Source organism: Somniosus microcephalus, chromosome 3 (assembly GCF_052327205.1).
Source record: "Somniosus microcephalus isolate GS21.2 chromosome 3, FLI_Smic_1.0, whole genome shotgun sequence".
Lineage (NCBI taxonomy): Eukaryota > Metazoa > Chordata > Chondrichthyes > Squaliformes > Somniosidae > Somniosus > Somniosus microcephalus.
In genome coordinates, this window is record NC_140989.1 from 310978808 (window position 1) to 310991660 (window position 12853).

Sequence of the window (12853 nt, forward strand, 5' to 3'; positions counted from 1 at the left end):
TCTCTCTCTTCCCCACCCCCAGTCGCTCTCTCTCTCCCCGCCCCCAGTCGCTCTCTCTCTTCCCCCCGCCCCCAGTCGCTCTCTCTCTTCCCCCCCCCCAGTCGCGCTCTCTCTTCCCCCCGCCAAGTCGCTCCTCTCTCTTCCCCCCCCCAGTCGCTCTCTCTCTTCCCCCCCCCAGTCGCTCTCTCTCTTCCCCCCCCCAGTCGCTCTCTCTCTTCCCCCCCCCATCCGCTCTCTCTCTTCACCCCCCCCCAGTCGCTCTCTCTCTCTCCCCCCCCCCCAGTCGCTCTCTCTCTTCCCCCCCCCCCCAGTCGCTCTCTCTCTTCCCCCCCCCCCCCAGTCGCTCTCTCATCTTCCCCCCCCCCCCAGTCGCTCTCTCTTCCCCCCCCCCGCTCCGTCGCTCTCTTCCCCCCCCCCAGTCGCTCTCTCTCTCCTCCCCCCCCCCAGTCGCTCTCTCTCTTCTCCCCCCCCAGTCGCGCTCTCTCTCTTCCCCCCCCCCAGTCGCTCTCTCTCTCAGTCGCTCTCTCTCCCCCCCCAGTCGCTCTCTCTCCTTCCCCCCCCGCCCCTCAGTCGCTCTCTCTCTTCCTCCCCCCAGTCGCTCTCTCTCTTCCCCCCCCAGTCGCTCTCTCTCTTCCCCCCCCCCCAGTCGCTCTCTCTCTTCCCCCCCCCCCAGTCGCTCTCTCTCTTCCCCCCCCGGCTCTCTTCCCAGTCGCTCTCTCTCTCCCCCCCTCCCTCCCAGTCGCTCTCTCTCTCTCCCCCCCCCAGTCGCTCTCTCTCTTCCCCCCCCCAGTCCGCTCTCCTCTCCTCCCCCCCAGTCGCTCTCTCTCTCCCCCCCCAGTCGCTCTCTCTCCCCCCAGTCGCTCTCTCCTCCCCCCCCAGTCGCGCTCTCTCCTTCCCCCCCCCAGTCGCTCTCTCTCTCCCCCCCCCAGTCGCTCTCTCCTCCCCCCCCCCAGTCGCGTCTCATCCTCCCCCCCCAGTCCTCTCTTCCTCCCCCCCCAGTCGCTCTCATCCTCCCCCCCCAGTCGCTCTCTCCTCCCCCCCAGTCGCTCTCCTCCTCCCCCCCCAGTCGCTCTCCTCCTCCCCCCCCAGTCGCTCTCTCCTCCCCCCCCAGTCGCTCTCTCCTCCCCCCCCAGTCGCTCTCTCCTCCCCCCCAGTCGCTCTCTCCTCCCCCCCCAGTCGCTCTCTCCTCCCCCCCAGTCGCTCTCTCCTCCCCCCCCAGTCGCTCTCTCTCTCCTCCCCCCCCAGTCGCTCTCTCTCCTCCCCCCCAGTCGCTCTCTCTCCTCCCCCCCCCAGTCGCTCTCTCTCTCCCCCCCCCAGTCGCTCTCTCTCTTCCCCCCCCCCCCAGTCGCCTCTCTCTCCCCCCCCCAGTCGCTCTCTCTCTTCCCCCCCCCAGTCGCTCTCTCTCTTCCCCCCCCAGTCGCTCTCTCTCCCCCCCCCCCCCCCAGTCGCTCTCTCTCTTCCCCCCCCAGTCGCTCTCTCTCTTCCCCCCCCCAGTCGCTCTCTCTCTTCCCCCCCCAGTCGCTCTCTCTCTCTTCCCCCCCCAGTCGCTCTCTCTCTTCCCCCCCCCCCCAGTCGCTCTCTCTCTTCCCCCCCCCCAGTCGCTCTCTCTCTTCCCCCCCCAGTCGCTCTCTCTCTTCCCCCCCCAGTCGCTCTCTCTCTTCCCCCCCCCCAGTCGCTCTCTCTCTTCCCCCCCCAGTCGCTCTCTCTCTTCCCCCCCAGTCGCTCTCTCTCTTCCCCCCCCAGTCGCTCTCTCTCTTCCCCCCAGTCGCTCTCTCTCTTCCCCCCCAGTCGCTCTCTCTCTCCCCCCCAGTCGCTCTCTCTCTTCCCCCCCCAGTCGCTCTCTCTCTTCCCCCCCAGTCGCTCTCTCTCAGTCGTCTCTCTCCCCCCCCCAGTCGCTCTCTCTCTCCCCCCCCCGTCGCTCTCTCTCTCCCCCCCCCAGTCGCTCTCTCTCCCCCCCCCTCTCTCTTCCCCCCCCCCAGTCGCTCTCTCTCTTCCCCCCCCCCAGTCGCTCTCTCTCTTCCCTCCCCCCCCCCCAGTCGCTCTCTCTCTTCCCCCCCCCAGTCGCTCTCTCTCTTCCCCCCCCAGTCGCTCTCTCTCTTCCCCCCCCCCCCCAGTCGCTCTCTCTCTTCCCCCCCCCAGTCGCTCTCTCTCTCTTCCCCCCCCCCCCCAGTCGCTCTCTCTCTTCCCTCCCCCCCCCCAGTCGCTCTCTCTCTTCCCTCCCCCCCCCCAGTCCGCTCTCTCTCTTCCCTCCCCCCCCAGTCGCTCTCTCTCTTCCCCCCCCCCCCAGTCGCTCTCTCTCTTCCCCCCCCCCCAGTCGCGCTCTCTCTTCCCCCCCCCCACCCCAGTCGCTCTCTCTCTTCCCCCCCCCCCAGTCGCTCTCTTCTCTTCCCCCCCCCCCCAGTCGCTCTCTCTCTTCCCCCCCCAGTCGCTCTCTCTCTTCCCCCCCCAGTCGCTCTCTCTCTTCCCCCCCCAGTCGCTCTCTCTTCCCCCCCCCCCAGTCGCTCTCTCTCTTCCCCCCCCCCCAGTCGCTCTCTCTCTTCCCCCCCCCCCCCCCAGTCGCTCTCTCTCTTCCCCCCCCAGTCGCTCTCTCTCTTCCCCCCCCCCAGTCGCTCTCTCTCTTCCCCCCCCCAGTCGCTCTCTCTCTTCCCCCCCCCCCCCCAGTCGCTCTCTCTCTTCCCTCCCCCCCCCCAGTCGCTCTCTCTCTTCCCCCCCCCCCCCCAGTCGCTCTCTCTCTTCCCCCCCCAGTCGCTCTCTCTTCCCCCCCCCAGTCGCTCTCTCTCTTCCCCCCCCCCCAGTCGCTCTCTCTCTTCCCCCCCCCCCCCAGTCGCTCTCTCTCTTCCCCCCCCCAGTCGCTCTCTCTCTTCCCCCCCCCAGTCGCTCTCTCTCTTCCCCCCCCCAGTCGCTCTCTCTCTTCCCCCCCCCCCCCCCAGTCGCTCTCTCTCTTCCCCCCCCCCCCCCCAGTCGCGCTCTCTCTCTTCCCCCCCCCCCCCCCCCAGTCGCGCTCTCTCTTCCCCCCCCCCCCAGTCGCGCTCTCTCTTCCCCCCCCCCCCCCAGTCGCGCTCTCTCTTCCCCCCCCCCCCAGTCGCTCTCTCTCTTCCCCCCCCCCCAGTCACTCTCTCTCTTCCCCCCCCCCAGTCGCTCTCTCTCTTCCCCCCCCCCCCAGTCGCTCTCTCTCTTCCCCCCCCCCCCAGTCGCGCTCTCTCTTCCCCCCCCCAGTCGCTCTCTCTCTTCCCCCCCCAGTCGCTCTCTCTCTTCCCCCCCCGTCGCTCTCTCTCTTCCCCCCCCAGTCGCTCTCTCTCTTCCCCCCCCAGTCGCTCTCTCTCTTCCCCCCCCCCAGTCGCTCTCTCTCTTTCCCCCCCCCCCCCCAGTCCGCTCTCTCTCTTCCCCCCCCCCCCCAGTCGCTCTCTCTCTTCCCCCCCCCAGTCGCTCTCTCTCTTCCCCCCCAGTCGCTCTCTCTCTTTCCCGCCCCCCCCCCCCAGTCGCTCGCTCTCTTCCCCCCCCAGTCGCTCGCTCTCTTCCCCCCCCAGTCGCTCGCTCTCTTCCCCCCAGTCGCTCTCCTCTCTTTCCCCCCCCCAGTCGCTCTCTCTCTTCCCCCCCCCCCCAGTCGCTCTCTCTCTTCCCCCCCCCAGTCGCTCTCTCTCCTTCCCCCCCCCCAGTCGCTCTCTCTCCTTCCCCCCCCAGTCGCTCTCTCTCTTCCCCCCCCCCCCCCCCAGTCGCGCTCTCTCTTCCCCCCCCCCCAGTCGCTCTCTCTCTCCCCCCCCCCAGTCGCTCTCTCTCTCCCCCCCCCAGTCGCTCTCTCTCTTCCCCCCCCCCAGTCGCTCTCTCTCTTTCCCCCCCCGTCGCTCTCTCTCTTCCCCCCCCAGTCGCTCTCTCTCTTCCCCCCCCCAGTCGCTCTCTCTCTTCCCCCCCCCCCAGTCGCTCTCTCTCTTCCCCCCCCCCAGTCGCTCTCTCTCTTTCCCCCCCCCAGTCGCTCTCTCTCTTCCCCCCCCCCCCCAGTCGCGCTCTCTCTTCCCCCCCCCCCCCCCCCCCAGTCGCTCTCTCTCTTCCCCCCCCCCCCCAGTCGCTCTCTCTCTTCCCCCCCCCAGTCGCTCTCTCTCTTTTCCCCCCCCCCCCCCCCCAGTCGCGCTCTCTCTCTCTCTCTCTCTCTCAAGAACAAGCCCTCGAAAAAGCCTCGGCACCGCCGGGCACTCCAGCTAGTGCAGGTATAAAGAAAAACAAAGATCAATTTCTGATCTCTTTCGTTACACCCAAATGCATTTAGTATCTGTATTCATACAAGTTAATTAACAAGTGCAATTTTGCTTCACTCACTCGTGTCATTGACATAGAACTGTAATCACTGCATTATAATTTGAAATGTTATTCTTCCTGTTATGCTCAGTATTACAGTCCTAAGTCATGGACTAATAATATTTGAATTCTGTAAATAAAGTCTTGTGCCTCTAGTCAATCGAGTCTGGAATGAACGACACCTTCTTAAAATAGATAATCACAGGAACATAATTTTTAAAATATATATCACAAATGCAGACATATTTGTTTTATAAAGAGGAAAAACTGACCAAGAATGTATTTGGAGTATATATGTTTCTTAAAACTACAATTCTTCTCTGTTCAGATGATGGATTGAATTCTCCAGTAGGAAGTTGCCATAGTTGGTCTGCACTCTCTCAAATTCGCAGAAGTACAAGTTCATTGATGGGCAAAGGTGCTGCACCATGCCAGTCCGATTGCCCAGGTACTCGTTTACTTATGAAAAGCTCAGAATTTTCAGTTTCTGGCAATAGTATTTATTTAGTATCACAAGTTAGATTTCACAGTCAAATTTCTCCATCCAAAAAAGCAAGATATACGTGTATTCCAAATGGACAACAACTCATTGTAGGCTCTGTAGAATTGGGGGTTGGGGGAAGTAAACAAAAAAAGTGAGTAACACAGCAGCATACACAAAGGTAGATGGTCAAAGAATTGTCGGGAGCAAAAAATAATTAAGAAAAATGACTGGGGGTTCGATTTATTTGTCTCTACTTGGTGTAAACAGAGTGCTAGCAGCCTGAAAATGTCATTGGTTTACTTACTGCCCCGTTTATGTTGGCACCCCATCCTTAAAATGGCTTTGGTTTCACAGCAGTTATAATAGACGGGGGGGGCCGGGGGGTGGTGGGGGGCGGCGGGCATGCTCTGCCTGCTACCTGCCAGTTCAACATCTAAACTGAAAATCAGCCAGTGAGTAAATAGCTTTTGATTAACAATTTAATGAAAGCTGCTTGGGCTCTTAAAAACCCACTTTTGCCTTTCACTCACCACCTAGCAACATTGCCAACCTGTTTTATACAGTCATGATTAACATCCAGCGTAAGTGAGACAGTAATGATGGAAAATGGAACACAGGACATCACCATGTAATTACCAGTTCATTTAAGTATATTCATCAATATTTGGGGATCTAATGTAACAGGACCCTGCCCCATTTTATGCCATACTGCCGCAGTCCTGCTTGAAATTCAGGCGTATGAAGAGCAAAATCCAGACTATAATTTCTAAAAGCATGCAGAGTGCTCATACCAAATCTTTTACCATTCCCAATGTTGACTATCTCATAAGGAAATATATGCTGAAATACCAGTCTAAAGAGAAAGCACAATCACCTTCTGACATACTTTACACGTTAATGAATTTAGTATCTAATAAGTTTACTAAAGTGCAACTTTGCTTCACTAATCCTAGTGTCATGACACACAACTGTAATCACTGCATTATAATTTGAAGTGTTATTCTTTCTGTCTTTATTCTCAGTATTAATATCGTAAATCACCTTGGTCTAATAATGTTTCAATTCTGTATGCTAAGAATCTTGCACATTGCTCTGGACTGAACGGCATCTTCTTGAAATAGATAAACACTAGAACATAACTTTTAAAATATATAACACAAGCACAGCTATTTGTTTTATAAATAAAGATAAAAACAGACCAACAATGTATTTGGTGTTTATATGTTTCTTAAACCTGCAATTCTTTTGTGTTCAGATAATAAATTGAGTTCTCCGGTAGGAAGTTGCCAGAGTAGTTCTACTGTCTCAAAGCATAGCAGAAGTATAAGTTCATTGATAGGCAATGGTTCTGCACCATGCCAGTCCGATTACCCAGGTACTCGTTTATTTATGAAAAAGCTCAATTTTCAGTTTCTGGCAATAGTATTTATTTAGTATCACAAGTTATATTTCATAGTCAAATTTCTTCATCCAAAAAGCAAGATATACGTGTATTCCAAATGGACAACAACTCATTGTAGGCTCTGTAGAATTGGGGGGTAGGGGGAGTAAACAAAAAAAGAGTAACACAGCAGCATACACAAAGGTAGATGGTCAAAGAATTGTCAGGAGCAAAAAATAATTAAGAAAAATGACTGAGGGGTTGATTAATCTGTCTCTAACCGGCGTAAACAGAGTGCTAGCAGCCTGAAAATGTCATTGGTTTACTTACTGCCCTGTTTATGTTGGCACCCCAGCCACAACCATTTTAGATAGGGTCTTGGGAAGGGCGGCCAAAGCCCCCGCCTGTTCAGGCTACTTAATATGCAAATTAGGGTCCAGTGGACACTCCACCTATTTGTACTGGCGCTGAGCGACAGTCACTGATCTTAAAGGGAGTGCTGGAGGCCACTTAAAATACAGCCCAAAGAAATTTTTAACCTTTATATTTGTGGAACCAAAAGGAACGGGAATGCTTCACTGGACTACACACAAATACTCCAGCCTGTGCGTGGCTGCCCTTGGGATTGTCTCCCCACGCCTCCGCCCACCAACCCTGCCTGACCGACTGTAAGCCTGCTCTGTCCAGGAGCTGGCCTATTTCCCACCTTCCCCAAATGGAAGCTGCTGCAGGGGACCGGTTTTGTGCATGTAGCTCACCGGCTGAATGCAAAATGAAGCTTGGGCCTCAAAATGGCTTTGGTTTCACAGCCGTTATAACAGGTGGGAGGTGGGCATGCTCTGCCTGCTACCTGCCCGTTCAGTGTCTCAAGTGAAAATCAGCCAGTGAGAAAGGAGCATTTCATTAACAATTTCATGAAAGCTGCTTGAGCCCTTACAAATCCACTTTTGCCTTTCACTCACCACCTAGCAACATTGCCAACCTGTTTTATACAGTCATGATTAACATCCAGCATAAGTGAGACAGTAATGATGGAAAATGGGACAAAAGACATCACCAATGAATTACCAGTTCACATCAATATTTGGGGATCTAATGTAACTGGACCCTGCCCCATTTTATGCCATAATGCCGCAGTCCTGCTTGAAAGAACAAAATCCAGACTATAATTTCTAAAAGCATGCTGACTGATCATACCAAATCTTTTACCATTCCCAATGTTGATTATCTCATAAGGAAATATATACTGATCATACTGATATACCAGTCTAAAGAGAAACCACGATCACCTTCTGACATACTTTACACGTTAATGAATTTAGCATTTAATAATACAAGTTCATTATTAGACCATGGTGATTTACGATAGTAATACTGAGAATAAGGGCAGAAAGAATAATACCTCAAATTAAAATGCATTGTGATTACAGTCGTGTGTCAATGACACTAGGATTAGTGAAGCAAAGTTGCACTTAAGTGCAACTTTGCTTCACTAATCCTAGTGCCATTGACACACAATTGTAATCACAATGCATTATAATTTGAGGTATTATTCTTTCTGCCCTTATTCTCAGTATTACTATCGTAAATCACCTTGGTCTAATAATGTTTCAATTCTGTATGCTAAGAATATTGCACATTGCTCTGGACTGAACGGCATCTTCTTGAAATATATAAACACTGGAACATAATTCTTAAAATGTACACATTAATCAAACACAGCTATTTGTTTTATAAATTTTTTTAAAAGACCAACAATGTATTTGGTGTATACATGTTTCTTAAACCTGCAATTCTTTTGTGTTCAGATAATAAATTGAGTTCTCCAGTAGGAAGTTGCCAAAGTAAGTCTACTGTCTCAAAACATAGAAGTGTAAGTTCATTGACCAGCAAAAGTCCTGCTCCGAGTCACTCTGATTGCCCAGGTACTATTTGCTTATGAGAAAGCATTAAAGTTTCAGTTTCTGCCAAAAAATATTTCTTCTGTATCACAAGTTATATTTCAGTGTGAAACTTCTAGTCATCATCAAAATCGGTTGCTTTGAAGCAAGGGTAATGATATTAAAACCACTCTGGCTACTATTTCATTAGTCCGATGCCAATTGAGATGCTCGAAAGACGGTAGAATTGAGTGCAAACCCGCCACATCAATGATTTGTTTAGGTGAAATAACCAAGAGTTTATGGGGCCAATGTTCCTCCCAAAGGCTATTGATGTGGAGCATACCAAAAGTGGGCTTCGCTGTGGCGCATCTGAACCTGCTGTATTTCTGTGGTCAAGTGGTTTGCATACTGGGTGCATTTTTCTGCTAGGGATTGCATCCCACTACAATATGCACATCTATTAGAGGAGGAAATGAGAATGCTGCTGCCACCTTTAACGGCCTGCAGCAGCTTAGGAACAGGAGTTCTTATTTAGCCCCTCGAGCCTTTTCCATCATTCAATGAGATCATGGCTGATCTGTGACCTAACTCCATATCCCTTAATACCTTTGGTTACAGAAATTTATCAATTTCAGATTTAAAATTAACAATTGACCCAACATCAATTGCCGTTTGCAGAAGAGCGTTCCAAACTTCGACCATTCTTTGCATGTAGAAGAGTTTCCTAATTTCGTTCCTGAAAACCCTGGCTCTAAATTTTAGACTGTCCCCTAGTTCTAGATTCCCCAACCAGCAGAAATAGTTTCTCTATTTACCCCATCACTTCCCCTTAATATCTTGCAAACTTCGATCAAATCACCCCTCAATCTTCTAAATTCCAGGGAATACAACCTTAGTTTGTGTAGCTTAAAGGTGCTGTTGGGTTCTAAGCATTGTGGCTGTCTAGAAGAGTATGGCAGGAGGTGCCATAAAGGATCAGTGCCAGCAGCTGACCACAGAGGCTATTGCTGCAGTTCAGGAAAAAAATTAACTACCTCACCAGGACAGGCAAAGGGTAAGTTATGTCAATGAAACATTTACTTGAAAAACTAGCTGAAAGTGATTTGTGAGGTTTTATTATGAGGAACAAGCATTTCAAAGGTGTAAACTTAACACTTTTGAATATGGCTGACCCAGGAAGCTAATCCTAAGGATAAGCAGAGTGGTAATATTTTACTGTTTACCTTTATTAACGTTTGCTGAGCTATGAGACAATTTGTATACTCCCTCCTTGAGAGTAGATAGGTTTGATCATTAAATGAGGCCGAGATTTCAACCTATATCCTTCCATTGGGAATGTTGCTTTCTAAAATAAGCAGACAGTATACTTTATCTCACATTTAAATCATAGCGTTCAATACAGATGTGTAAGCATTAAAGCATGCTTTTGAGTGCCACTGACAATTTTACTTATGGGTACTTTTGGACTGTGGCTTTCAACAATGAGCTTACTTGTCAACAACACTTCCTGGTTTGTATGAAAGGTTTACTTGAGGTGCCTGTCAATCTTCAGAATCTGAGCAAATTTTTAACCAAGGAAAAACACTTTTCATCTCCAAAATGTATGGTGGGAACAGTAAGACAGAAGTATAAAGTTAGATTGCATTTTAAACTGAAAGAAAACAGGCAAATAGCTTAGGGTATGTAAAATAGAGTTAGATAGTTAGAATTTAAAAAAAATTAAGTCAAATATGAGAGCAAGAATTGGAATCAAAAGAAAATCAATGGAAATGGGGGTGAAAGGGTAAGTGCAGCCAAAGTGCTTAATGTTTTTAGTATTGGGTAAAATTCTGTTGCATGGTCCAAAAATCTGCACTCTTGGCAGCACACTGCTGGTGTAATTCTACCAGGATTGCAGTAGAGGGGGCAGGAGCTCCACAGCCTGCAATCCACTGAGCAGTTGGTATCCCAGGATGAACCTGGCATTCTGACTGACAGCTGCAGGAAAACAACAACAGGGTTCACTGGATTACGATCATTCCTGGATGTTTGTTCAGGCCTGGCGTTCGCCTCGCGCTCCTTCGATAATCTTGTTGCGCCCCACCCCCAAGGGGCTGTGACCCTAGTTTGGAAACTTCTATATTAGAGGAAAAAATTTCATAAGAGGAAAGAAATTCATATAAATGTGTAAGTGTCCATATGCTAGTACCCCATCGCATAATTTCAAGACCATAATTATTAACATGTATAAGAAAAACACAAGATATTTGAGTTGTATATAAAAATGCAGACCAAGGATTTGGATGAATGTTTCTTAAAACTACAATTCTTTTGTATTCAGATGAAAGATCTAATCAACTGAATCTGATTACAGTATCAACACAATGCAGACATATAAGTTCAGGGATGGACAGCAGTAATGCTGCATGTCAATCCGATACTACAGGTACTGATTTTATTTTGCTAGAGAGCACTGAAATTGTAGTTCTTGCAATGATTAATTCTCTACCATCAAGAGTGATATTTCATCACTGAATTTCCAATAAACATCGTGGTAAGATTTAATTTCAAAGAAGACGAATGATTTTAGAACCAGTTTTAGCTCCTGTTTCACTGGTTAAATGGCAACTGAGGTGCTAAGGAGAGAACAAAATAAAATACAAGTTTTCATGCCAACATTTGGGTAGTTGATGAAGGATAGATTTTTCAACTTTCCCCCTGTCCTGGCGCATCTGAAGTATGCTGCTCCTGTCCAGCCCTGGATTTCCTGCCTTGGGCCATTTACATGATTCAGAGATCTGCCTGGCACAGATCCATCTCTGGGAGGGCCGAGCACTGATTGGAATGGGGAGGGCAGAAAAGCAAGGCCCAGCTGCAGGCCTAAGTCCCTCAGCCTCGACCATTTAAACTTCAGGCTAATGAAGATTGACAACCAGAACATGTCAATTGAACTTTAACATTTTGAGGGAATAAAAGAAATCTTGAGCAAGTTCTCACCTGAAGTCTTTTTGGCCTGGCACAGAACCCCCATGGATCCTCTAGTCAGTAGGTTTCCAGTAGTAGGTCACAGTGTCATATTCTTTGGGCACCCCTGTGCAAAGCTGACATTTGCATTATAGAATGAGGCAGGCAACGGAGAACGCCTCATAAGCATGTTTCAGAATGGTCTACACCTACTGCAGGTGCAGGTCAAGTTCTACTACCTTAAGGAAAGCCTTAGAAATCCTGGAACTGTACAGTACTAGGAGTGCTGCACTATTGGAGGTGCCATCTTTCGGATGAGACATTAAACTGAGGCTCCGTTTGCCCTCTCTAGTGGATGTAAAAGATCCCATGGCACTATTTAAAAGACTAAGGGAGTTCTCCCCAGTGTCCTGGCCAATATTTATCACTCAACCAACATCACGAAAACAGATTATTTGGTCATTATCACGTTGCTGTTTGAGACATTCCTGTGTGCAAATTGACTGCCGTGTTTCCTACATTAGTGATTACATTGCAAAAATACTTAATTGGCTGTAAAGGTCTTTGAGACACCCTGAGGTCCTAAAAGGCACTATATAAATACAATTCCTTCTTTGAGGTTAAAGGGGCAGAGAACCGGTGAGCCAGGCTTCCACCACTTTTCCTGACCTTTGCACCAGGGCAACTGACTAAAAGTCAGGACAATTAAATAAAAATACATTTCCTTCCTCTTAGAAATCTATATATGATGCATGAATAACTTAGAGAAATTAAACAATCACATAAAATATTGAAATAGACTTGTAGGTTTTTGGAAATTTAAAGTTATACTGGTCGATTTTAACTACAAGTGTGTTTTGGGCAGGTTGGGGTGGTGGTGCATAACACACTTTCAGACCTGGGCTATTTAAATTCCCAGTAAGTCGCAGTGAGTGGGTTTTAGGAGAGTCTCACTGGAGGGATACGGCAAGGGAAGCCATGATTTTCCTTATGGAGCATGGAGGTGCACTCCTGTTCCTCAGCAATTTGCCTGCTCATTGATATAATGGGGACCCCAATTTGCCCAAATTTATGAAGCTCCTGCCTACCTGCAGTGAACAGTTAAAATAGTGGCCAGCAGAATTCCAGTGAGAATGGGGCACTAATGGTGAAGGCACCATTTTAAAATTCCTCCCATTTGTGCAACTGGGCAGGACTGCTTTTTGAAGGTAAGACAATTAGTTATTTTTAGGTAGATTGGAGGGTATTGGCACAAAGTAATGAGTCATAGAGGCACAGAAGGAGGCCATTCGGCCCATCGAGTTCGCATTGGCTCTCTGTAGAGCAATCCAGTCAGTCCCATTCCCCCACTCTATCCCCGTAACCCTGCAAGTTTATTTCCCTCAAGTGCCTATCCAGTCTCCCCTTGAAAACATTGAGTGTCTTCGCTCCACCACTTCCGTTGGCAGCGAATTCCAGGTCGTCACCACTCGCTGCATAAAAAAGTTTTTCCTCACATCCCCCTTGTATCTCTTGCCCAAAACCTTAAACCTGTGTCCCCTAGTCCTTGTACCATCAACTAGTGGGAACAGCCTTTACCCGTCTAGCCTATCCAAACCCGTCATAATCTTGTACACCTCTATCAAATCACCCCTCAACCTTCTTTGCTCGAATGAAAACAAATCCAGCTTCTCCAACCTGTCCTTGTAGCCAAGATCCCCCATCCCCGGAACCATTCTGGTTTATAAATTAAAATAAATTTCCTCTAATCATTATCTCCAGGTTAATGAAAATATATTTGAACAACCTGGGAGGAAATCAGTTATGTATTTTTTTCCATTATTGTTTCAAATTTGCTCACAACTTGAAATGTTTGTAATAGAAGTAGAGAAA

At 49.6% G+C, this 12853-nt stretch overlaps 1 protein-coding gene across 1 annotated transcript in view; it reads left to right on the forward strand.

The window, feature by feature from the left end:
• Positions 1-12853, forward strand: part of LOC147122140 (uncharacterized) — a 366564-nt gene that overhangs the window by 113647 nt on the left and 240064 nt on the right. The window contains exons 8-10 of the mRNA XM_085982904.1: positions 4619-4738; positions 7964-8080; positions 10359-10463. Coding sequence (XP_085839030.1) covers positions 4619-4738; positions 7964-8080; positions 10359-10463 — 342 coding nt within the window. The remainder of the gene's footprint in view (positions 1-4618; positions 4739-7963; positions 8081-10358; positions 10464-12853) is intronic.